This window comes from Chiloscyllium plagiosum, chromosome 1 (genome assembly GCF_004010195.1).
Source record: "Chiloscyllium plagiosum isolate BGI_BamShark_2017 chromosome 1, ASM401019v2, whole genome shotgun sequence".
NCBI classification, from domain to species: domain Eukaryota; kingdom Metazoa; phylum Chordata; class Chondrichthyes; order Orectolobiformes; family Hemiscylliidae; genus Chiloscyllium; species Chiloscyllium plagiosum.
Window position 1 is genome coordinate 123,634,235 of NC_057710.1, and position 24,930 is coordinate 123,659,164.

The 24,930-nt window shown below is 37.3% G+C and overlaps 1 protein-coding gene across 5 annotated transcripts in view; it reads left to right on the forward strand.

Annotated features, from left to right (window-relative positions):
• Positions 1-24,930, forward strand: part of wdfy3 (WD repeat and FYVE domain containing 3) — a 402,022-nt gene that overhangs the window by 359,693 nt on the left and 17,399 nt on the right. For all 5 annotated transcript variants that reach the window (XM_043696098.1, XM_043696088.1, XM_043696116.1 and 2 more), the window contains 12 exons: positions 1,075-1,194; positions 2,127-2,244; positions 2,566-2,672; positions 2,822-2,975; positions 9,026-9,117; positions 10,221-10,433; positions 14,170-14,317; positions 15,361-15,515; positions 16,556-16,714; positions 19,404-19,583; positions 20,817-20,999; positions 23,928-24,030. In XM_043696098.1, coding sequence (XP_043552033.1) covers positions 1,075-1,194; positions 2,127-2,244; positions 2,566-2,672; positions 2,822-2,975; positions 9,026-9,117; positions 10,221-10,433; positions 14,170-14,317; positions 15,361-15,515; positions 16,556-16,714; positions 19,404-19,583; positions 20,817-20,999; positions 23,928-24,030 — 1,732 coding nt within the window. The remainder of the gene's footprint in view (positions 1-1,074; positions 1,195-2,126; positions 2,245-2,565; positions 2,673-2,821; positions 2,976-9,025; positions 9,118-10,220; positions 10,434-14,169; positions 14,318-15,360; positions 15,516-16,555; positions 16,715-19,403; positions 19,584-20,816; positions 21,000-23,927; positions 24,031-24,930) is intronic.

Below are 24,930 nucleotides of genomic sequence, written 5' to 3' on the forward strand. Positions count from 1 at the left end.
ATTCAGCACCGCCCTCTTGACCTGCAATCTTCTTCCCGACCTCTCCGCCCCCACCCCCTCTCCGGCCTATCACCCTCACCCTCACCTTCTTCCACCTATCGTATTCCCAACGCCCCTCCCCTCTACCTTTTATCTCAGCCCGCCTGGCACACCAGCCTCATTCCTGAAGAAGGGCTTATGCCCGAAACGTTGATTCTCCTGCTCATCAGATGCTGCCTGGCCTGCTGTGTTTTTCCAGCACATTTTTCAACTCCGTTTTCCTGTCTGAGTACGGCTGTCAATGTTCCATTAATGGAATCTCTGGCGGTACGGTGGCTCAGTGGGTTAGCACTGCTGCCTCACAGTACCATGGATCCAGGTTTGATTCCAGCCTCTGGCAACTGTCTGTGTGAAGTTTGCACATTCTCTGTGTCTGCGTGGGTTTCCTCCGGGTGCTCCGGTTTCCTCCTACAATCCAAAGATGTGCAGGTTAGGTGAATTGGCCATGCTAAATTGCCCATTGCTTTAGGTGCATTAGTAAGGAGTAAATGTAGGGAAATGAGTCTGGAAGGGTTACTCTTTGGAGGGTTGGTGTGGACTTGTTGGGCCAAAGGGCCTGTTTCCATACTGTAGGAAATCTAATCTAATCTCTTCTTTTCATGAGTCTTTTAGAAGTGCATTCTTCTTTCTTTTATCTTTGTCACCTTATTACAAATATTGGCTTCTAATTGCTTAAATTCAATGCTGTTCCTTCTCACAAATGATTAAACCGACAATTATACTTCTAATTAAACCAAAAGACCTTTCACTTTAGTAGAGTATGGAGTGTTTTTTTCTCGTTTGTGAAAGGTTGAAATCTTGGTGTTTTGCAACAATCATTTTTTTGTGATAAGGTGAGACCCTGACATTTTTTACTGTGTGGAGATCTCGTATTTGTCTACTTGCTGGTTTGATCTGTAGAATATATGGCTCCAAAATGTTGAACATCCTTGATGTGTCTAATGCATAGAAGTAAAATGATTTCAAATATCTGTTACTTTATGTCTGTTGCCATGGGGAAAAGAAAAATTACATTCCTTGTTGCCTTTCTTTTAGAGAGGAGAAATCAGTAATTTCCAATATCTCATGCATCTGAACACATTAGCAGGCAGATCCTATAATGACTTGATGCAGTATCCAGTGTTCCCATGGATTCTTGCAGACTATGATTCTGAGGTATGAAACTTTTTGAAATCAATATTCAATGAAGGAAAGTTAGTTTATACCTTAATGAATTTTAGTAAACAATAGTTATTAACTACATCATGGACTTGGTTTCATTTTGCAAGTGTGGATATTTCCAACACAACCCATCCTTAGTTTCACAGTGCAGTTTGATAGTGCTGATTGCTTTCTAAACTACTTCAAAGATAATTAAGAGTCATTGGTGGATAGTTTTCATTCCCTGATTTTTAATCCTTTCATAACCTTGCCCAAAGGCTTTATGCTATGAAACCCCCACCAAACCACTCCAGTTTTGCCTCACGTTCTTCCTTTGTGATGCTTGTTCAAGACAGTTAGTCTTAAACAAGCGCTTGACCATCTGCTTTAATATATACTTATGTGGCTCAGTCAAAACCTTTTACGAACACACCTACAAAGCGCCTTGGGATATCCTATAAAAATTCAAGCAGTTGCTGTCGTGGACTAGTTGGCATTTTACAATTATCCAGTAGGTTATTTTATGCCAGATTATTTTTTATTTCCATTTTTGTTTTTAAATATGGATTCCTATTCTCAAACTGCCAATGGGATTATCTAGTTCTGCATAATCACTACTAAGCCTTCATGATATTGGGAATATTTAGAAACATGTCCTAACTTCCAAAGGCTCAGCATTTCATGTCTATTTAGGGATATATTTTAAATGCAGACCTGGCTGAACATTATTGATGTTACACTTACCAGTTTGTTAGATCCAGATTTCACATGCAAAGGAAATTAGAAATTGAATTGTACCAGAAGATTGAACTAACGAATATTGATGTATTTTAAACCTTATTATAATAATTGCTTTCTCATTCAACCCACCAAAGCAATACTTTACTAATTTATTTACTAAATATTCAAAAGGAAGTACTTGTAAGTAATTCCTTTCCTTTATATAGGAACTCGATCTTACAAATCCTAAAACATTTCGGAACCTGGCTAAACCGATGGGGGCTCAGACTGATGAGAGATTAGCTCAATATAAGAAACGATATAAGGACTGGGAAGATCCAAATGGTAAAGTTCTTTATAGAGAAAGAAGTATGATTCTATTTGCATGCTGTGTAAATAGATGCAGAACTGTTTCTGTTTTTGCTAGTGGTTTGCCTGACTTATGCCATTCAATTTTTCATGAACAGCCACCTTAATGTTTTGATATAGCAACAAGATGTTAAACTGGATGAAAGAATTCTTTAAATTGAATTTTATAGAACATTATGTATGTGGATGTTTGTTTTTTTACAATTTTGAATGAGCTATTTGCTTTGTAAAAAAAAACTTGTGTTGGTGATTTTGAATTTAAGTGTGGATAATGTTTGTTCTGCTCTTGAATCCTAGGTGAAACTCCAGCATATCATTATGGCACACACTATTCTTCTGCCATGATTGTAGCTTCTTATTTAGTAAGAATGGAGCCATTCACCCAAATATTTCTCCGGCTCCAGGTAACTAACATGCACTTCAGTTATTCAATTTATAATTACTTTATCACAACCTTCAGACTAATGTGTCCAGTCTTAAAGTTAAAGGTACAGTACTTCTTCAATGCTAAATTTTCACCATGTTATTTGTTTGTGTCATTCTCCTTTCACAGGGTGGCCATTTTGATCTTGCTGATCGAATGTTTCACAGTGTACGAGAGGCATGGTACTCTGCATCCAAACACAACATGGCCGATGTAAAAGAACTCATTCCAGAATTCTTTTATCTTCCAGAGTTCCTTCTAAACTCCAACAACTTTGATCTAGGTATGGTGTGCATGTGAGCATAGAAATTTTAGAAAGGTACACTGTCTCGCACTATCAACAATAAGCTATACTTGAAGGGACCGCAGAGTAAAAATAAGACTGCAGTATAATACATCCAGTTCTCCAGACTCTCGTCTGTTTGAGCAACCTTCTTTACAAGAAATATAAGGTTATATGTTATGAATATTGAATTTTATCACAACATATTTAGATTTTTTTTAAATATGGTCACTTTTGCACTGTAGGTATGTAGAATTTTACAGTACAGAATAAGGATGTTCAACACATGTCTGTACGTGCTCCTGAAAGAACTACGTAGCTAGTGCCACGCTGCATCCCTATCTTTTTAGCACTTAAACTTCATCATTTTCAAAATGTGACAACCAATTTTCATTTGGCAAGAAGATGCTGTCAGTGTAATTTATTTTATTGCTATTGATTGCGCAATAAATATAGTCAAGGATTTTTGTGGAATACTGATTTGGAATATCTTCTGCCCATGAGACTGAACAGTCAGGCCCAAGCTTTAATGTCTCACCTAAAATTCTGCCGTATCCCTAGAGATTATGATGAGCTTTCCTGAGTTGAAACATTATTTTTATGTTTTAATATAAGTTTTGTTCATCCATAGGGGCACTCAGGTACAAAAAAAATTAATCTAGATATCCGTAGGGGTATGTTTCTGTTACGTTGGCAGATTTTCTGAGCAGGGATTCTTTTCTTTCCTGAACACTTTCCCCTGTCACTGTCATCCTGGGATTCCCAAATGCAAGTGTCTCTGGTGCTCAAACTAATGTGTTCCACCCACCTTCCCACAGTTTTCTAATAGGCATATTAATAACATGCAATTCCACCTACCCATACCCCATGAGACATCAGAGTAAATGTCTTGGTCACACAGGTTTTAAGGAATGCCTTAAAAGAGGAGGGACAGAGAGGTTTAAAAATGGAATTCCAGCACTTAAGGCTCAGGTAGCTGTAGGCATGTCCACCAATCACGGAACAGTTAAAATCATCAGTCCTCAACAGGCCAGAATTAGAAGAGCTCGAGTATCTAGGAAGATTGGGGAGCTGGAGATGGTGACAGAGGTGGAGAAGTACAGGGCAATGGGGAAATTAAAATATTTGCTTTTTAAAGTAGTATTTCTTAACTAGAACTCACTGTAGATCAGCAAGTATATGGGTGAAGAGGGTTTGTTGGGAGTTCACAAAGAAGCAAAGTTTTGAACGACCTGACATTATAGGCTAAAACATGTGCCACTTTGGTGCCATGGCAGCAGTGGAAACATGCTGAGGGAATCAAACATATAATTCTGAGAAAGATGGCTTCAAATTTAGGAAGTGACAAGATGCTAAAGGATTTTGAAGAGGAATGGGAGATGTAGATTGGATGGTAGTTTACAAGAATAGAGGTACTAGGTTAGTATTTGAGAGTAGTGACAACACAGATTAGAAGGAACAGTGCCTGAGAAAAGTATTAATATGAGAGCCAGGAAGGGAAGTTGGATGACAAAGTTTAGGGGGTATGGGATTAAGAGAGCAGGAAGTAAATCTGATCGACAGTAATCTTGGAGAGAATGAGGGGAGATGAGAAAAAAACCATAGAAAGGATGCAAGTTCAGGGCCAGTGCAGAGAAGTGAATATTTTAAAGGAGGTTTAACCTGGTGGGTGAGGAGAAGAAAAAGCAGTGGCAAAGTAACTGGACAAAACAATCAATGAGGTCCTCACTTGTTCGAGGTGAAATTGGAGGAAATGACAGGGAAGAATTTAAGAAGACAGTTTGCAGAAAAGGAAGCCAGAGTGACCTTTGTATTCCAGGACCAGTGAACAGTTTTTGCCGGTAAGGCTAGGGTCTGACATTGCTTTGAGGCCCAGCCATATTTTGTGGTTTTATAGGTCTGTTTGCTTGAGGTTAGGGGTTAAAACGCAGTAGAATGTGCTATTAATGAAAGGCCTTAAATGAACCAGTTTGGAGAAATTAAGCCATATACCTTGGCACCTAGATTACTATGGAGTCTCACATCTGCAAATATGTAAGTGAATATATTCAAGCTTGCTGCTGATGGAGCAGAATGGAGATGATCCTGGGCATCAGTCCAGAAAGACCCATGAAGGTCTGTATGAGTTACAGGCAGCAACAAAAAACTCCTCCCTCTCCTCCTTCCCTCATGCACATGCACGTATGCGTGAGTGCATGCAAGCAAACACATCCCTTTGAGTGCACAGTGAAGTTGTTGTTTTCATCTTTAACAAGGGAATGGAAAGTTAACTAGAGATCTAACTGCCTGTGGTAATATAAAATTATTCTCAATGAACTTAATCACATGCTTTTCTGATGCTTTGAAAGCCTGCAAAATAATCAGCTAAATTTAGATCATTTGAGAAATTTGTATGACAGGATATAGATTGTACAAAGTGGATCACGTAGCCATGTCATGGATGTTTCAACTTTGTAACTCTCATGAGAAGTTGTTTGTTTTGGATATGGTTGGAAATGAGTTTAGACTTCTTGCTCAAAAAGCACATTGCATAACACTAAAGTTAATGTGCTTAAGTAAAATCATTTCTCATATGGATTTGTGTTGATACTTAGTGCAAATATTATTTGCATTTCACCTCAGTCAGAACAGACATTAAATCGTGATTACACAATTTGATGTCCTGACGGAGAAGCAGTGCTTTCAGGAATCCTATCAGGGAAATTGTATGTGTGCAACCAAATATTTTCAGCTTAAATTTAAGTGAAATCATTATTTATGTTCCCAGGAATTCAAAAGGTGCATTAAACCAACACTCTGCTTGAAGCCTTTGATCATTGCTTATTTAGGAACTTAGAAATAGGAGAATGAGTAGGACATTCATCACATTGAGCCTGTTCCACAATTCAGTACGATCATGGCTAATCATCTGACTCATTATCCTGTTCCCACTTTCTACCTATATCCTTTGATCCCTTTAGTCCTAAGAACTATATCTAACAAACTTGTTGAAAGCATAAATGCTTCAGCCTCACTGCTTTCTGTGACTGAGAATTCCACTGGTTCACCACTCTGTGGGTAAAGACATTTCTCCTCATCTCAGTCCTGAACGGTCTACACCATATCCATATGCTGTCATCCCCAGTTCTGGACTCCCTGGGCATTCGGAACATCTTTCCTGTGGTTTTCCTGTCTAGTCCTATTCAAGTTTTATAAGTTTCTTTGAGATTTTCCCTCATTTTTCTAAGCGCCAGTAAATATAGTCCTAACTGATCTAGTCTCTTCATACATCCGTGCCGCCATCCCAGAAAGCAGTCTGGAAAATCCTGTTGCACTCTCCCCAGAGCATCCTTCCTCAGATAAGGAAACCAAAATTACACTCAGTACTCCAGGTGTGGTCTCACCAAGGCCCTATAAATTTGTAGCAAAACATCCCTACTCCTGTACTTGAATCCTTTTGCTACGAAGGCCAACATACAATTTGCCTTTCTCACTGCCAGATGCACCTGCATGTTTACTTTCAGTAACTGATGTACAAAAGCACCCAGGTTTTGTGGCACCTCCCTCTTTCCAAATCTATCACCATTCAAAAAAAAACTTGCCTTCCTGTTTTTGCTGCCAAAGCAGCTAACCTTACATTTTTCCACATTGTACTTTATCTACCATGTCTTTGTCCACTCACTCAATGTCAGGGTAATTACTTAGTCTGAGACTTTCAGACTTGCTTCAAGAAGCTTTATTTTTTATGAATTCACAGAGAGGATGCTACAATCATCACTGTCTCACAGTACTCTCTCAAGCAGAATGTTCAACCTAAATTTATACAATGATACAAACAACTTTGATTTCATTCCGCAACCAAGGAATGTTGAGTACAATAATTCAAAGTAAAGATAAGCACAGCACAATTACTCCTTTTGTTCCCGATTTGCTCAAGGACAAATATATATAAACGAATGAGGTTTATATATACTCCGTATATTTCATCAAACTATAATCACACAACCTCAATCTTTATCTCTTGTAGTGTTTTTCCACTACAGCTGAGAGCCAAGATACCTTTTACCTTGGTCAAGTATCCCATCATGCAGCAGTATCCCAAGTTCTTACTACTTCCACACTCCACTTATTCAAATCCCAATGAAACATCTCTGTGCCCTAATCTTAGCTAAATCATTAATATATATATTGTGTACAGCTGGGGTTCAAGCACTGATCCCTGTCTGCCACACAGAAAAAGTGGGCTGGTCAGCTCAGTTGGCTGGATTGCTGGTGTGCAATGCAGAATGACACCAACATTTTGGATTCAATTCCCACACTGGCTGATATTACAAGAAATGACCCCACCCCCCTCCTCAATGTCTTCCCTCACCTGCGACATGATGACCCTCAGGTTAAACCACCACCAGTTGTGTCTCTCTAATGAGAGATCAGCCTATGGTCTGCTAGACTATGTTAACTTGCTTTTTCCTTTTTACAAAGAAAAAGACCCATTTAATCCAATTCTTTGTTTTCTGCCTGCCACCCATTCTCTATCCATGTCAGTACACTGCCCCCAATATTATGTGTTTCAATTTTGTATGCTTCTCGCAAAATTCCAGGAGATTTGTCAATCATGACTACTTTCATAACTTCATCCTAAATTTGTCAAATCCTGTCACTGTGCTTTGCTATTAATCTTTTAAGATTCCCTCTCGTACTTTCCATGGCCACTTCTTTCAGTATTCTGAGATGTAACTTATCAAGCCCTAGTTTTTAATCCCATTAATTTCGCCAAAACCAATTCCTAATTAAGACTGATTTCCTTCAGTTTCTCCCTCTCACTGGTCCCTATGTTCTCCAATATTTTTAGGATGTTATTTGTGTACTGTTTTGTGATCACAGACCAAAATATACATTTAATTGTTCTGCCATTTCTCTGTTCCCCCATTATAACTTGTCCTGTTTCTGATTATAAGGAACCTTTGTCTTAACTAATTTTTCTTTTCTTCATATACCTATGGAAGTTTTTACAATCACTATGTTCCCCACAAGCTTACCCTCTTATTCTGTTTCTCCCCCCACCCCCCCAACCACTTAATCAATCCCTCTGCCTCATGTCTGTTTTTTTTTTGTTTGGCTAATTGCTATGCCCTTTCTTTAGATTTTATATTATCCATAATTACCCTTGTGGGCCATGGAAAAGCCATTTTCCAGTTTTATTTTAGTGCCCAGAAAGAATGAACAATTGTTACGGTTCCTACATGCACTCTTTATATGTTTGCCATTTCATACCCATTGTCATCTCTTAAATTAACATTCCCAATTTATCATAGCCAGCTCACACCTCATTGTTTCCTTTATTTAGATTCAAGACTCTAGATTCATAATAACTACATCTCTCTCCATCTTAAAGAAGATTTCTATCATATTATGGTCATCTTCCCCATGGGGTATCGCACAACTGCATTGCCAGAATTCCTTTCTTATCGCACAATGCCCAATCTGGGATAGCTTGTTCTCTCAGTTAGTTAGTTCCTCAACAAAATCCTCTCTCTCTCTCTCTCTCTCTCTCCAATAATTCCTTCTTTACACTATTGTTGCTGTTTTGATTTCCTCAATCTATACACAGATTAAAGTAACCCATAATTACAGATATACCTTTTATTGCTTGCATCTCAAATTTCCTACTTAATATCTTTCCCAATATTATCCCTACAGTTTGGGGATTTATGCACAATCCTCGCTATTGTTTCTGCCGATTAGTGTATCTAAGGTGTATCCGTACAGATTCCACTTCTTTGGAGCTAATATCCTTCCTCACTGTTTTGCTAATTCACTCTTTAATCAGCAATGTTACTTCATCTCCTTTTCCTTTCCTTCCGTTCTGAAGAAGGATTGCTGGACCCTAAACATTGACTCTGATTTCTTACGACAAAAGCTGCCAGGCCTGCTGAATTTTTCCAACATTCTATTTTTGTTCCTTTTCCTTTGTTTATGGTTCTGTATCGTGATAGACATATTTGCTCTAAAATTGGTATTGTTTTGTAATAATGTTTACAAATGATGAATGTTCTCTCTTCCATACCTAGGTTATAAGCAGAATGGCATAAAATTAGGAGATGTGTTGTTGCCACCGTGGGCCAAAGGGGACCCTAGAGAATTCATCAGAGTTCATCGTCAGGTAATAGTATTAACCTTTCAATATTCTGTGTTATGTATTACTTAGCACTGCAAATCTTGAGTGAAGAATATTGTGTTAATTTTAAATATTTGCACATTTGAGGATGCTATATAGTCTGTTTTAAACAACATTGATCGAACCTATATGTTATACTTGTATTATTACAGTAAATGGAATATTTAAATAGTGGTGATTGCTAAATTATTGTAGCTCTGGCTATCCATTTTCATAATGCTGAGTTACCAGGATGTCCAACACATCAGGATGTTTCCTTCATCTTTGGAATACCAGGCAAAATCCCATCCAATATTCGATTGTAGGAATCTTCAGGGAAGAGGGTAGTGCATTTGTAATGTCACTAGACTAATAATTCAAAGACTCAGGTTAATGCTGTGGGCGTTCAAATCCTGAATTGTCAATTGGTAGAATTTAAATTTAGTTTGTAAAGTCTGCTGTTGAAAACTAGTTTCTGTAATGGTGACCATTAAACTTCCATTAACATCATATAAATCCATTTGGTTTGCTAATATCCTTTAGGAAGAAAATTTGCGATCCCTGCCTGGTTCAACCCACAGCTCTGTTTTTCTCATAACTAGCCTCTGAAATGACCTAGCAAGCCATTAGGTTCATGGCAAGAATGGATGTGCGCATGTGCTGATCTTCCCAGTGATACCCAAACCCTGTCAAAGTGTGCAGAAAATCTTAATTTTTGTTAATCAGATCCAGTAGAACTGACTCTGCAGTCTAACAGCTTTATCATAATATTTAAGCTGGGCCAGCAAATTTAACTTCTCATTTAATAGAAAATGGATCCATCTGGCATTGAATGCCCCTCCTGTTAACAATACTGACATGCTGGATTATATAGGTTATTGAAGGTATTGCAGGTATTCCAAATTTATAAATATTTGGAACAATTGTACAATGCAGTATCTTCATATTTTTGTACTTTGAAAATAAAAGTTGCATTTACTATTAGGTAAAAGACTTCACTTCCATAAACAAAGTCAGATATTGATATTTTAAATAGATGCTTGGTCTACATTATCTAACATCACCAGTTCCTCTTAATGCTGTGATTTTCATTTCTGCCTTTGTTTCAGGCATTGGAATGTGACTATGTCAGTTCACACTTACATGAATGGATCGACTTGATCTTTGGTTACAAGCAGCAAGGTGCACCTGCGGTAGAAGCAGTCAATGTCTTCCATCATCTGTTTTACGAAGGGCAGGTGGACATTTATAATATCAATGATCCACTGAAGGAAACTGCAACTATTGGCTTTATCAATAATTTTGGACAAATTCCCAAACAGGTATGTTACATTGCATGGCACATAACACATCTTCCAAGCTAGATCATTGCAGCACTGACATAACCAGCCTCCCATCTCGCACATTCCACAAGTTTAAGTTTGTCTAAAACTGCGGTGTCAATATCCTAACCTACATCCAATCGAATTCCATCATTTGCACTTGCTAACTTACATTAGGTTTCTAACTCTCAACACTTAACTCAAGGATCAGAATTTTAAAATTCAGTTCCCTTTCTGACTTTGTACTCTCTATCTTTGTACCCTCCAATACTCTTAATGAGTTCTGCCTTCCTCCACCTCCACCTGTGTATGACATGTTTCTTTCATTCATAGAACATAGATGACATGGATGTGGGCGTAGAAGGATGGGTTAGTAAATTTGTGGATGCTACTAAGGTAGGCAGAGCTGTGGATAGTGCCGAAGGATGTTGTGGGTTTCGGAGGGATATAGATAAGATGCAGAGCTGGGCTGAGAAGTGACAAATGGAGTTTACTGAGGAAAAGAGTGAGGTAGTTCAGTTCGGAAAAAGTAATAGGAATGCAGAGTACTAGGCTAATGGTAAAAATCTTGGCAGTGTTGATGAACAGAGATATCTCGGTGTTTAGGTGCATAAATCCCTGAAAGTTGCCACCCAGGTTGATGGGGTTGTTAAGAAAGATATAGTGTGTCGGCCCTCAATGTTACACTGACCTGTGAATTAATCTAATGCAAATCTAACCTACACTGTTCCATTATTATCCATATGTATGTCCAGTTCCCATTTTAAATGCCCTTAACATTGGCGTGTCTACAACTGTTGCAGGCCCCTACTACTCTGAGTAAAGAAACTAGCCCTGATTTGTGTCCTAAACTTTATCACCCTTCAATTTAAAGCTATGTCCCCTCGTGTTAGCCTTCACCATCCGAGGAAAAAGGCTCTCACTGTCCATCCTATCTAATCCTCTTATTATCTTATACATCTCAATTAAGTCACCTCTCAACCTTCTTTTCTCCGATGAAAACACCCTCCGTTCCTTCAGCCTTTCCTGATAAGATGTTCCTTCCATACCAGGTAACTTCCTAGTAAATCTCTTCTGACCCCTTTCCATAGCTTCCACATCCTTCCTATAATGCGATGACCAGAACTGCACGCAATAGTCCAGGTGCGGCCTTACCCGTGTCTTGTACAGCTGAAGCATGCCCTCGTGGCTTCAAAACTCAATCCCCCTACCAATAAACGCCAACACACTATATCTTTCTTAACTCTATCAACCTTGGTGGCAACTTTCAGGGATTTATGCAGCTGGGCACTGAGATCTCTCTGTTCAACTACACTGCCAAGAATTTTACCATTAGCCCAGTACTCTGCATTCCTGTTAGTTCTTCCAAAGTGAACTACCTCATGCTCTTCCGCATTAAACTCCATTTGCCACTTCTCAGCCCAACCTTGCATCTTGTCTATGTCCTTCCTGTAAACCACAACATCCTTCGGCACTATCCACAGCTCTGCCTATCTTTAGTGTCATCCGTAAATTTATTAACACACCCTTCTATGCCCACATCCAGGTCATTTATAAAACTGACAAACAGCAGTGGCCCCAAAACAGATCCTTGTGGTAACTGTACTCCAGGATGAACATTTCCTATCAACCACCACCCTCTGTGTTCTTTCTTTCAGCTAGCCAATTTCTAATCCAAACTGCTAAATTACCTTCATTCCCAAAACTCCTTATTTTGTGCAATAGTCTACTGGGTGGAAGCTTATCAAATGCCTTACTGAAATCCATATACACCACAACAACAGCTTACTTTATCCCCTGATTTGTCACCTCCTTGAAGAACTCAATAAGGTTAGTGAGGCACAACCAAGCCTTCACAAAATCATGTTGACTATCCCTCATCACATTATTCCCTACCAGATGCTTATAAACATGTCTCTTATAACCTTTTCCAACACCTTACCCACAACCAAAGTAAAGCTCACTGGCCTATAATTACCAGGGTTGTCCCACCTCCACTTCTTAAACAAGGGAACAGCATTTACTATCCTTCAGTCTTCTGGCACTACTCCTGTCAACAATGATGACATAGATGTTGAAGCCAAAGGTTCTATAATATCCTCCCTAGTTTCCCAGAGAATCCGAGGACAAATCGCATCCAGCCCCGGGCTCTTATCTATTTTCAGATCTTCCAAAATTGCTAACATTCCATCAATGGTTACCATGTTTTCAATCATCTATATCCAAAGGTGTTGGAATCCCAACACTAAACGTCTCCACGTTTATACTTCTCTTTAAAGACTCTCCATAGAACGTACATCCTTGATCAAGCCTTTATTCACCTTTTCTAATATCAATTAGCTAAATGTCAAATTTATTTGGTTCTTTAAATTGATTTTTCTTTAAATTGCTTAGGTCCTTTTACTGTAGCAGAGTCAGAAATACAAAGCTTTTGTTAATTTTTGATTTACACCAAGTCTAGCTATAAATATATCCTTTTTTTTATAAATAAATGCCTTTTCATTTGGATTGGAGGCTATTTCCCTGAACTACATGAATTCTGTATTCCTCACCTCACAGCCTTCGAAAGTATACTGAATCACTTTGAAGTCAAAGGGCCTCCTGTAAGAGAATTCAGTCATTTGAATGGCCCCAACAACCAAGCATTGCCTACCTGTGTGGTTTTTGGATGACAGTTCCAGAAGACTCTGACATTATACATAAATAATTTGAAACACACTGCAGTTTAAAATCTTCATATGCATATCCAAGCTTAGTTCATTACAAATGTTACAAAGTTAGTTCAGAGTGTTTTTTTAAGGGAATGAAATAGAATAATGTTAGACAAATACAGGTTATAACCAATTATTCTTGAATCTGTAGAATCCATACAGTGTGGATGCAGGCCATTAGGCCCAGCAAGTCCACACTGACTCTCCAAAGAGCATCCCATCCAGACTCACTCCTGTACCTCATCCCTGTAACCCTGAATTTCCTGTGGCTAATCCACCGAACGTTCATATCATTTGGATTGTGGGAGGAAACTGGAGCACCCGGAGGAAACCCAAACACATGGGGAGAATGTGCAAACTCTACACAGGCAGTCACCTGAGGCTGGAATTGAACCTGGGTCCCTGGTGCTGTGAAGCAGCAGTGCTAACCATTGTGTCACCCCTCACATAATCCTCTGTGAATTATGAAAATTCAGACAAGTAGTCAGTAAATAATATTTGGTTGAATCTATATGTCAAGAGAACCTATTGAAGATAATAAAACTGATTGTGTAATTATTACAAAAAAAGCACAAGGTATCTCTAGTCAGAAAGAATTATGGGAAAGACAATAATTAAGTATATGTAATCTGTGTATGGAGAATTGTTTCTGCTTTGGGTCCAAATGCTTGTATTACTGTGTGAAAACGAAACAATAAATGATTAACTTTCTCATGTAAACTCTGTTAGTTAAATTACTGTTTGTTCTAATGACTAAATTTTAAAAATCTGATATATTTTGAAGAGAAAAATTCCAATAATTTAAAAATATTTTTGAGATATTTTTGTGTTCTGTAATAATGCTAAAAGCTTTCCTTTTTCTCAATGGACACACTCAATGTTGTACAAGTGGAAAATCTCTCCAGAGCATCTACTAAAGTGTAAAATGATCTTCAATAAGCAAGTTGAAAAGGCATAAAATATTGCACGGAAGCAATAAAATGTAGTTTAACGTACTTAAACGTATTTCTGTTCATTTCTTGCAGCTTTTTAAAAAACCTCATCCACCAAAGCGAACGCGTAGCCGGAATAATGGGGAACCATCTGGTGTACCAACCTCTCTGAGCTGTACCACTGACAAGATCTTCTTTCATCATTTGGATAATCTCCGACCATCTTTGGCACCTGTTAAAGGTGACACCTGTTTCAAAGCTTGTTTGCGTTTTGTGAGGAGTATCTGTTTTATTAAAAAAAAAGCCAGAAATTGTTTCAATTTCTTTTTAAAAACTTATTATTGAATTGTATTTAAACATGATCAATAATAAAATCTACTTTTACTTTACTCTTCCTATCTTGATTTAAAATTATCAAGAATCCAGCCTATTTATGCATTTATAGCAAGTGGTACATTACAAAAGAAAGTTAGTCTGTTATTGTCCTTTATTTAATTCCCAAATTACTTAGAAATTCCCAAGCCCACCTGCATCTGTGTGGTGATTTTCTTTTGCTGCACCAGCCTGTTGTGCCTCTAAGAGTTTACGTGAAACTGAACTGAGACAGCGTAAGCTTTACAATATATAAAGGCCAGCATGGTGGCTCACTGGTTAGCATGCTGCCTTACAGCACCAGGGATCCAGGTGATTAGTCTGTGAGAAGTTTGCACATTCTCTATGTTTTCCTCCAGGTGCTCCAGTTTCTTCCCACATTTTAAAGATGTGCAGGTTAGATGAATTGGCTGTGCTAAATTGCCCTTAGTGTCCATGGCTGCGTAGGTTAGGTGGAATAGAGGGTTACAGAAATAGGGCAGGGGGTGAGAGTCTGGATGGGGATGCTCTTTGGCGCGTCAGTGTGGACCTGATGGCCTGTTTCCATAGTGTAGGGATTCTATGAACTAGCCATTTGGATGTAGGAAATTTAAACCATCAGATGGGGACTTGTCAAAGAATAGGAATTTGAAATTAAATGTGTATCAAAATTTGCCATTAATTATGTGCTACTTGTTAGATCCATCAAGGAATAGTGAAATACAGGGCATTCAATTAATTAAGACTGTACAGCACACAAGTGACATAGATTTTGAGCTCCAGCTGAAAGTTCAATGTGTGAATTGTAAAATATGCTTTTATTCATGTGCTATACAACCTCCCCTTCTATCCATGCAGTGCCAAAAGTGGATAGTTTATACTGACATTAAGCTTAAAAGTAGCCTCTTCTAATGATTTTTTTTCTTTCTACAGAACTGAAGGAACCAGTGGGACAGATCATTTTTACAGAAAAAGGTGTTCTAGCAGTAGAGCAAAACAAAGTGCTAATTCCTCCCAGTTGGAACAAGACATTTGCCTGGGGATATGCAGATCTCAGTTGCAGAGTTGCAAATTATGAATCTGACAAGGTGTGTAACTAGACCTTTATTAAATACAGCTGTCTTCCCACATAATGCTATTCCAGAGGATATGGAGCAAAACATATGTGAAATGGTTATTCTCTTTCAAGTAGTTTTGGCTTTGTTGTCAATTTCAGTCTGGGTGAATTCTTAAAAGGAAAGATTGTTCTTAATTTTTTGCATCTATTTCTGAATTTTCAAATGTACGTAATCTCTATGTCCTTGGCCTTTTAGACAGTTCCAATAGAGCTCTATTACCTTGAGGAATATCACCTCAATTGCACTCTTTACAACATCTGGACTCAACACTAACCTCCAGTTCAAAATTAAAATTTTGGTCATATACTTTGAATTGTTGTTGTAAAGTTTCTTTTGATCATTCATGACCATTTCTCCCTGCACACTATCAAATTGCTTTCACATTGGTGTAAAGGTGCACAAAATGTAATAGGACTCAAGAATAATTGTTCTTGGTTAAAACAAATAAAGCAATACATTAAAATATGTTACCTAAACAAGATAAGTGCTATTACATAGCACCTTTCATGAGCTCTATCCTAAATCAATCATCAACTAGAGAAGAGCCTTTGAGGTGTAATACTGACTGCAGTGTAGGCAAGTGTTGCAGCCAATTTGTATACAACAAAATTCAGCAATCAGTGCAGTGATAACTAATTTGTTAATGATATTATGTGAAGAATAATTGCTGACCAGGGCACCAGGGGAACTTATCTGCTGCTGTTTTAAAAAACAAATTCCATGGCTATACTAGAGTGGGCAGACAAACTCTCCGTTTAATATCTGATCCTCAGGACTGCTTCTATACAGCACTCATTTACTGCAGTACTTATGTATCAGCCGAGGTTGTGTGTTAAAATTCTGGACGTACTGAACTAAGGATGGCTCCTATTTTGTGTTTAATGATGTTGCCCATGCTGAAAGATTTTTTTAAACACTTAAAATATCATATTTTAATTTGAGACTTATAATCTTATTTACAACATGGAATGTTGTGTTTTACTGTGGTATAATTCCTATTTCCTTTATAGGCTTTGATAGTATATGAATGCCTGAGCGAATGGGGACAGATTTTATGTGCAATTTGTCCCAACCCTAAATTGGTTGTTACTGGAGGAACAAGTACTACGATCTGTGTTTGGGAAATGGGTACCTCCAAGGAGAAAGCTAAAGCACTGATCCTGAAACAGGTAATTCAGTCAATATAGTAGAAAAAATAAGGTAACTATACTCAACCCTAAGGACATTATTATTGCTATTGTCATTTGGGAGGCTTCTCTGAAGTCCTGTGTTGTCACTTTAAAGTTATGTATTATGTAATGAAAATTCCCTTCCAGGATATTCTTGTTCAGTAAACAGGTTGTTTTTAGTACTGTCTCTACTTACATCATGCAATGGTTTCTTTTGTTAGAAATATCCAGTCAATATTATCAACTGCTCACTGGGAACCAAAAGCAAAACCATGAGCCCTAAAAAGGTGCAGTTGACCAATGACCCCACAGTTATGCTACCGATGCAATAAATAGAAAATCTTTGCCTAGTGTCTCTCTGGTCTTCGTGCTTCATATGTAAAAAAGATGTATGCAGACCTTATAAGTCAGGGTTTCGTGAATTATGTTTCCTTTTAAATGAATAAAAAGCTTGGTAATTTCTTGAATTTGTGATCATATCAATTTTACTTAAATTCATTTGAAAATGTCCTTCGGAAATTTGACTTAAAACTGGTTAATCTCTCTTGTTGTTGTACATGGGAAACTAAAATCACTTGGCCTTTAAAAGAAAAACTCATAGAGTAGAAATAATTGTAACAATGCCTGCAGATATAACTCTGCCATTAACATGTCATTTGCTTTTAAATTATATTTGTACACTGTGTCCCAATTAGCTTACAACTATATATGTCAATTTGAAGCAGAATCTAAGATTTTCAACGTCATAGATTTTCTACATTAGTCTTTGCTGAAGAGTTTCAAAACTGCCAAGTCACTGTGGCTGTTAAATGTGATAATTTTGCTTGAATGCTTTAAAGTATAAATTTGGATGTGAAACTTTTTATTGAAAATGAGGTGTGTGTGAATAAGACTTTCACTGTATTGCCTGATAATGTCATTGTAATGGACACTGAGTTAAAATGGTTATTTGAAACCAGATACAATATTCTGGTAAAGAATGAGGATTTATAAAACCATGGTACACAGTTATGCATTCAGAAGTTAATTTTGTATTGCCATTATACATTTCTGTTTAATATATTATGAAAAATACCTAAATGAATTGTAATACAAACCTCTCTGCCACTTTTGACAGTGCAATTACTGTGTAAAAAGTTTTCATAAACTTATTAAAAACTGGCAGTGAACACAGGAAGTTATAACATCAAAGGTTTTTGATAAGTATGGTTGATATAAGTTGACATAATAAATGTGGCCATTAGGATTTGTGACTGCAGAAGTTGGCACAAAAGTTGACAAATATGACAGTAGAAATTAAAGTTCTGTGCACAGTAAATGTTTTATATACATGAATAATATCAATAACCATTTGATAGTTTAGAACTTGAATATTACTGAGAGTAGATAAATTTCGTTGAACCTTTTCATCTGCATTCATCAGGACATTCTGCATGAATAGCAATTCAAAGGGAAAACCAGCATTTATGGTAGATTGCTGATTGTTTGGCAAATGGACTCTGGTAGAGGTATTCCCACAGAGGACATGCCCACCAGTACTGATTGATATTTAACAGCCAGGTTTAAACTTTAAATCAAGCAGTTTGACTCCAATAAGTCAGAGCATTTGAGAAATCAACTAGCAAATAGCTGCCACTGATTTTGTTGAGCTGAAGTAGGCGCAGTGATTATACGTTTTCTCTGCCTTCAAACAACAGGCCTTCTATATTAATAGACATAGATTCCAATATACACAAGTGTGCCACACTGCAAACCCAATTGACGATCCTAAATTGGTTATCAGTGTAATTCCTTGCATGCTCAGGATTATCCAAACATCCATTTGCAAACATGGATTATGTTGAGGTTGTCATCACCAATATCGAAAGGTACCAGATTTCCAGCAATTGGTAAGGAGCAGCAATAGTCTGTGAACTGTTCACTTCAACAGTAATAATAAAGGCACCAAAGGAGAGCTTCCTCTTTACATCCACTCACTCCTTAGATGCCATTAATGTTAGGATTTGTGCTTGGTTCAGGTTAAAACCTGCCCTGTCTTTAAGTTAATGACAGCAGGAAAATAAAATTACTTCAATTAATGGGATTGAGTTAATATGACTGGATTTCAAATCACCTGTGTAATGAATAGATTTAGCAACTATGTATATTTATAGAGAGTTTTACTCATTCAAAAATCTATCTTCAGATATCGCAATCATAATGCGTTCAGGAAATAAGTTAAATGCCCCAACAGTGACGCATTATCTTTCCCAAACCCCTGAAGTTAATTTGTCTTCAAATAGAAGTACATTGAAATCCACCAAAAAGAGTATAACTAATTTCTATACAGAAATAAATATTTGTTACAGGTTCGGTGGGACTTTTACAACATGGGAGAAGAGACTTCTGAAGAAGATTGAGAATCTTGCTGTAGAGCTCTCATCCCATGTACCTCCATCACTGAAATTGACTTGAGCATTTCAAAAATAAAATTCATATTTCTGACAAATGTGTGAGATGGAATCCTACAATCTGAAATGTTGCTGTTTCTCTCCTCAAATCTGGCCTAGCTACTGAGTGTTTCCAGCATTTTCACTGCTTTAATTTCAAACTTCTAGCATTGGTAGTATTTTGTTTTTGTTACGAGTCTTTAAAATTTAGTCATAGTAAGTTTATAGTATCAATGTTGCCTCATTTTGCTCTGTTTTAGGCACTCCATGGGCACACAGATGCAGTTACTTGTTTGACTACTTCTTCAGCCTATCACATAATAGTCAGTGGATCACGAGATCGCACATGTATCATTTGGGACTTGAATAAACTATCTTTTGTCACTCAACTGCGAGGCCACAAGGCACCAGTGTCTGCTTTATGCATTAATGAATTAACAGTAAGTACTGGATTTTATCCTAACCATCTACGAGTTGTGGTTGATAGAAGCAGTGACAAGATTATTGTAAGTTTGCTGCCTTAGTGCAATGTTTTCTGCTCTTAAAGTTATACCTTAAATATTCAAGAAAGTGACTCGGATGCTATCCCTTATTTTGAGAGGAATTAAACTTAAAAGTAAGGATATTCTTCAGGTATACAAGGTTTTGGTAAGACCACTTCTAAAATACTTTGAGTAGTTTTGGTCTCCTAATTTGATAAAGAATGAAAATGCATTGGAAGCATTTGAGGAGATTTATTAGATTGATACTTGGAATGAGCGGGTTAGCTTAGGAGAATAGGTTGGACAGGTTAAGTTTGTTTCAGCTGGAGTTTAGAAATGTGAGAGGTAACTTGATTGAAGTGCATAAAATCCTAAATGGCTTTGACAAAGTGGACTTGGAAAAGATGTTTCTTCTTGTGAATCAATTCAGAACTATAGAGCATTGTTTTAACATTAACGTTGCCTTTCAAGGCAGCGATGAGGAAGAAGGTTTTCCTCTGAGACATTGGAAGTGGTCTATTGAATATTTTTAAGACAGAGATGGATAAGTTCTTGTTAAGCAGGGAATTGCGTGTTGTCTGAGGTAGATCGAAGTGTAGAATTCAGAACATAAACGGATCAATCATGATTTTTAAAAAAATTATTCACTCAAAGGATGTTAATGCCACTGGCTGGGCCAGCATTTATTGTCATCCTTAATTGCCCAGAGGGCAGTTAACAATCGACCTCATTGCTGTTTATCAGGCTCAGGTGTTCAAATGACCTGCTTCTGCTTTGATTTTGTATATTTGTATTAGCATTGATGAAGGCAAAGATAATCAATAGCCTCAAACCTAAACAGCGTGACTGAGATTCTTGTAATTCCTTATCGAAACAGTGTTGGTATTCTTGTTTCAACTGAGATCCACTTATAATTTAAAATTTAGAGACATTTCTACATGAATGAAAGTTATCCATAATACATATCTCAACAAAACAAATCTAAACAGTATTTCTTGGTATATGGCATTATTGGTATTGCCAATATTTATTGTCTAATTCTAGTTGCCTTTGAAAAGTTAATGTAATGAATGATGTTATTTTAAGTTAGTTTCAAACATTTGTCTCTGCCATTCCTATGGTACAGTTTTATTTTCTAGTTTAAATTAAAAGCATTATAATATGTCTTTACTTTTACAAAATCTTCAACAGGGAGACATTGTCTCTTGTGCTGGGACATATATTCATGTATGGAACATCAATGGAAGCCCGGTGGTAAATGTAAATACATTTACAGGACGCAGCCAGCAGATTTTTTGCTGCTGTGTATCTGAAATGAGCGAGTGGGACACGCAGAATGTTATAGTCACTGGACATTCAGATGGTGTGGTCAGGGTAAGTAATTTATTCTGTTGTGTTTCAGTTGGTAATCATTCAGAACATTCTGAGAGAGAAAATTGATTAATTATATAGTTGTAGAATCTTGTTCTACACAGCCATAGAGCATGGAAACAGACCTTTCGATCTAACTGGCATTTGAAATTTTCTGCCTCTCTCTTTTCCCTTGGTTCAGAGTTCTCCATAGGTGTTTTGCACTAGGTGCTTTCTATGGGTTGTGTATTTTTATTTCTTCTGCCACACTCGATGCCTCAAACTTGATTGCGTAATTTCTTTGATTCTATTTTATTGATTTTTTTTTGCTGTATTTCTCTTTTCTCTCTCTTCCTCAATACAATGAAATTATCTCTTCCCAACCCACTGATCTGATTCCCACCTTATGGAAATATAACTTTTTTAAAAAAAATAAGCTTTTGGTGATCTCAAAGCCATGTATAATTGCTACCATGCAGAGTCATGGTTAAAATTAAGAACCAGGATGAAATACTGAATCTTCAGCTCCTTTTTTGTCCCATAATCATAATTTCACTCCCAGTGTATGTTACATAGAATCCCTACAAGCTGAAAACAATTAAGAGACGGGCATAGAAACTTTGGACCAATGCCATCCTAACATCCGTATTGTTATCTTGTCGCAGTGCATACAATGTGCCACAGCAGATAACTGAGATCACTATGATAAGTGAAAAAGACTAAACAACTACAAATGCTGAAAACCAAATCTGAAGAAGTGTCACTGGACCTGAAATATTGACTCTGATTTCCGTCTGGAGATGCTACCAGACCTGCTGAGTTTTTCCAGCAATTTCCGATTTTGTTGCAATAACATTATTTTTTTCTCCTCTACGGAATTGTTCACTGAGAGTAATCACTCTCATGGAATCTCCATTTAAGATCCTAATTCTGCCCCAATAATGTAAAGCTGCATTTTGAATGTATATTTTTGCTCTATTTCTACATACGATTTTACTACATCTGAAACAGTGTTACAACCAGGCCTAGGTGAATGTTCCCCATTTTTATGGTTCTGGACAGGATACTCCAAACCATTTTGAAGTTGTCGAATAGAAGGAATGAACTGGCTCTCCTCCTTTAGTCATCAATCCCCTTAATTGGTTGCATCAAGGTTAATTTGAAAAGGATCTGTTACCTTCTGAATGCTTATCTCCCAGAGCCAAATATATCTGCCTTTTAAAAGAAGCCAATTAAACCAGTCTTTCTTGAAGTAACAAAGAGTGAGTTTAATCATTACTGCATGTGAGAAAAAAAATACAAATGTAACACACACACACACACACATATGTGGTGTGTCCAAATATAGAAAAAAATTATTTGGATCAGTCTCTGATTAATTCACAAAGAGCTGATACTTGTTCATCATGCTCATTGCAATGAGAATACCAATGGCATGGATGCTGGCAGATGAACAGTAGGCTTCACAGTCTGTAGTTTTGCAGGTTTATTGAGATTGTTCTGATGCCTTTCATTTATGGTTAAATACAAGCATTCAAGATGGGAAAATCTGTTTATTGTCTTGTTTCCTTTTTAACGAGTTTGCAGCACTATGAGTGAACGAGGATCTATGCAACACAGGGTGACTATAGGTGATAGTTCTTCAACTGTGACCTTGATAGCACTCCAGTGCTCAAATGCAAGTTGGCACCCATGAGAATATTCAGTCTCAGTAGTTCACTTCAATAGAGTTGAAACTGATATTTTTAACCCCTGTCATTTTGTGTTTTTCTCTTTGAAGAATACACAATATGTCTGCAGTTTAGGACATAATGAATTGAACAGAAGAATAGGTGAATTGTAATGCGTGGTAATGAACAATTTTAATCACAGCTGTTATGACTTTGGGTTAAAGAAAGCTCATACAGAGACTGGGCTGTGATTTCTTGTAACTACAACAATAGTGAAAGGTTGACACTCCTGTTCAACAGCAAACCATCTGCTATGGGTTATGTTGTTGAACAGGACTTGTCACCCCTTCATTATCTTTAGCGACACAAGAAATCACAGTCCAACCACAGTTAACCTGTTGTCATAACAATACTGATTAAAATTGTTAACTATTGCAGATTACATCTTGCCTATGTTTCTGTACAATTCATTGAAAATCTTCAAAAACTTGAGATTTATTTTAACTTCCCCATGTTTTACCTGCAGTGCGGGTAGATAATGTAGTAAAGAAGGCTTTATGGCATGCTTGCCTTCATTGGAAGGGACACTGAGAAGGACAGACAAGTGATGCTGCAATTTTACAGAACTTTAATTGGGCCACATTTGGAATATTGTGTACAGTTCTGGTCACCACACTACCAGAAGGATATGGATGCTTTTGGAGAAGGTACAGAAAAGGTTTACCAGGATGCGACCTGGTTTGGGAGATTTTAGTTATGAGGAAAGATTGGGTAGACTGGGTTTGTTTTCACTGGAATGCAGGAGGTTGAGGACCGACCTGATAAAAGTTTATAAGATTGTGAATGGCATGGATAGAGTGGATAAAATGAGGCATTTTCCCCCCAGGGTGGAGGGGTCAATTAGTAGAGGGCACCAGTTCAAGGTGCGAGTGGGGAAGTTTCTCGCACAAAGGGGTGGAGTGTGCCTGAGTGTTGCCAGAGGAGGTGCTGAAAGCAGACATAGCAGCATTCAAGAAGCACTTGGATGACTACATGAATAGGAAGGGAATACAGGGATACAAATCCTGTAAGTGAAGACAGTTTTAGCATGGAAGGGCACAATATGGTGGCACAGGCTTGGAGGGATAAAGTGACTCTTCTGTTCTTTGTTCTTGTTCTCGATACTTTTGACTCAATGGGATAAGGAGATAAAAGCACATTGTGAAAGGATTTTAAAGAACAATACACTGCTGTATTAAGTTAATTTCTATCTTAATTAATTAACATATATTTGTTTCTTCAGTTTTGGAGAATGGAGTTTCTGCAGGTTCCAGAAACCCCAGCTCCAGAAGAGACTATGAAGCTTCCAGAAGATGTGGATGATTCTTCTGCAGATATACAGATAGGTGAGAGCACACATGTGCTATAAGAATAATTTGCTTTTTTGATATTGTATTCAGTGCAGAATGGGATAAAACCAAGACATTGTCAGGAATCTGGCTGCATTTCTCATTGTTTCACATTAGACTTTTTGAACTGAGACATAGTGCTGAAGAATGATACATGTATTCTTCCTGATTTATTGCATAGCCATAGGCCATTAGGATTTGCTACTATCCACCATTTTGCTATGGTTTTAGTCCATGTCCTCCCCCAGTATTGATTGTTGGTTCTGCAGCTCCCATAAGCCTCTTCTGGGTCAAGTGTTCATCATTTGCAAGATTTTCACCTGGTCTTGAAAAGTTGACATGGTTCTGCGATGGAGGGCCCCAGTGTGTTATCCTATCATTTGTTTTAAGGTTTCCAGCTTGATAGTGAATTCCAGGGGCTCATTGCAGTTGATACTGAACTAATGGCAAAACAATTAGATTTTTAATGAAGTCTTAATATCTTGAGTATGTGTGTTTGCATGCTTGATTATAAGAACTTGAGTGAAAAACTTGAATTTTTTTGTTCATAAAATATTATAATGAATTTTTAAAAATTTCTGGGAAACATTAGACATTGTACTTTGGATGTCCACAGACTGGATGTGTACAAAATTTGTATATCTTTATGTACAAGTAATTCTTCAGTAATTTCTTTATTTTTCCATTTGTTGATGCTTTTGTAAGTTTGGTCTGCTGGTTTTTGTCTTGGAACACGTTTCCATTCAATTATATTATATAGAGTGGCACAGTGACATTTTATAATTATGTAAGATTGATAAGCTGGCTACCTTAAAAGAATATTTCAAAATGAGTGAAAAGAGTAATTATTTTATACATAAGGAGAAAGCGCTGAGTCAGCCAAAATGAAAGCAACAC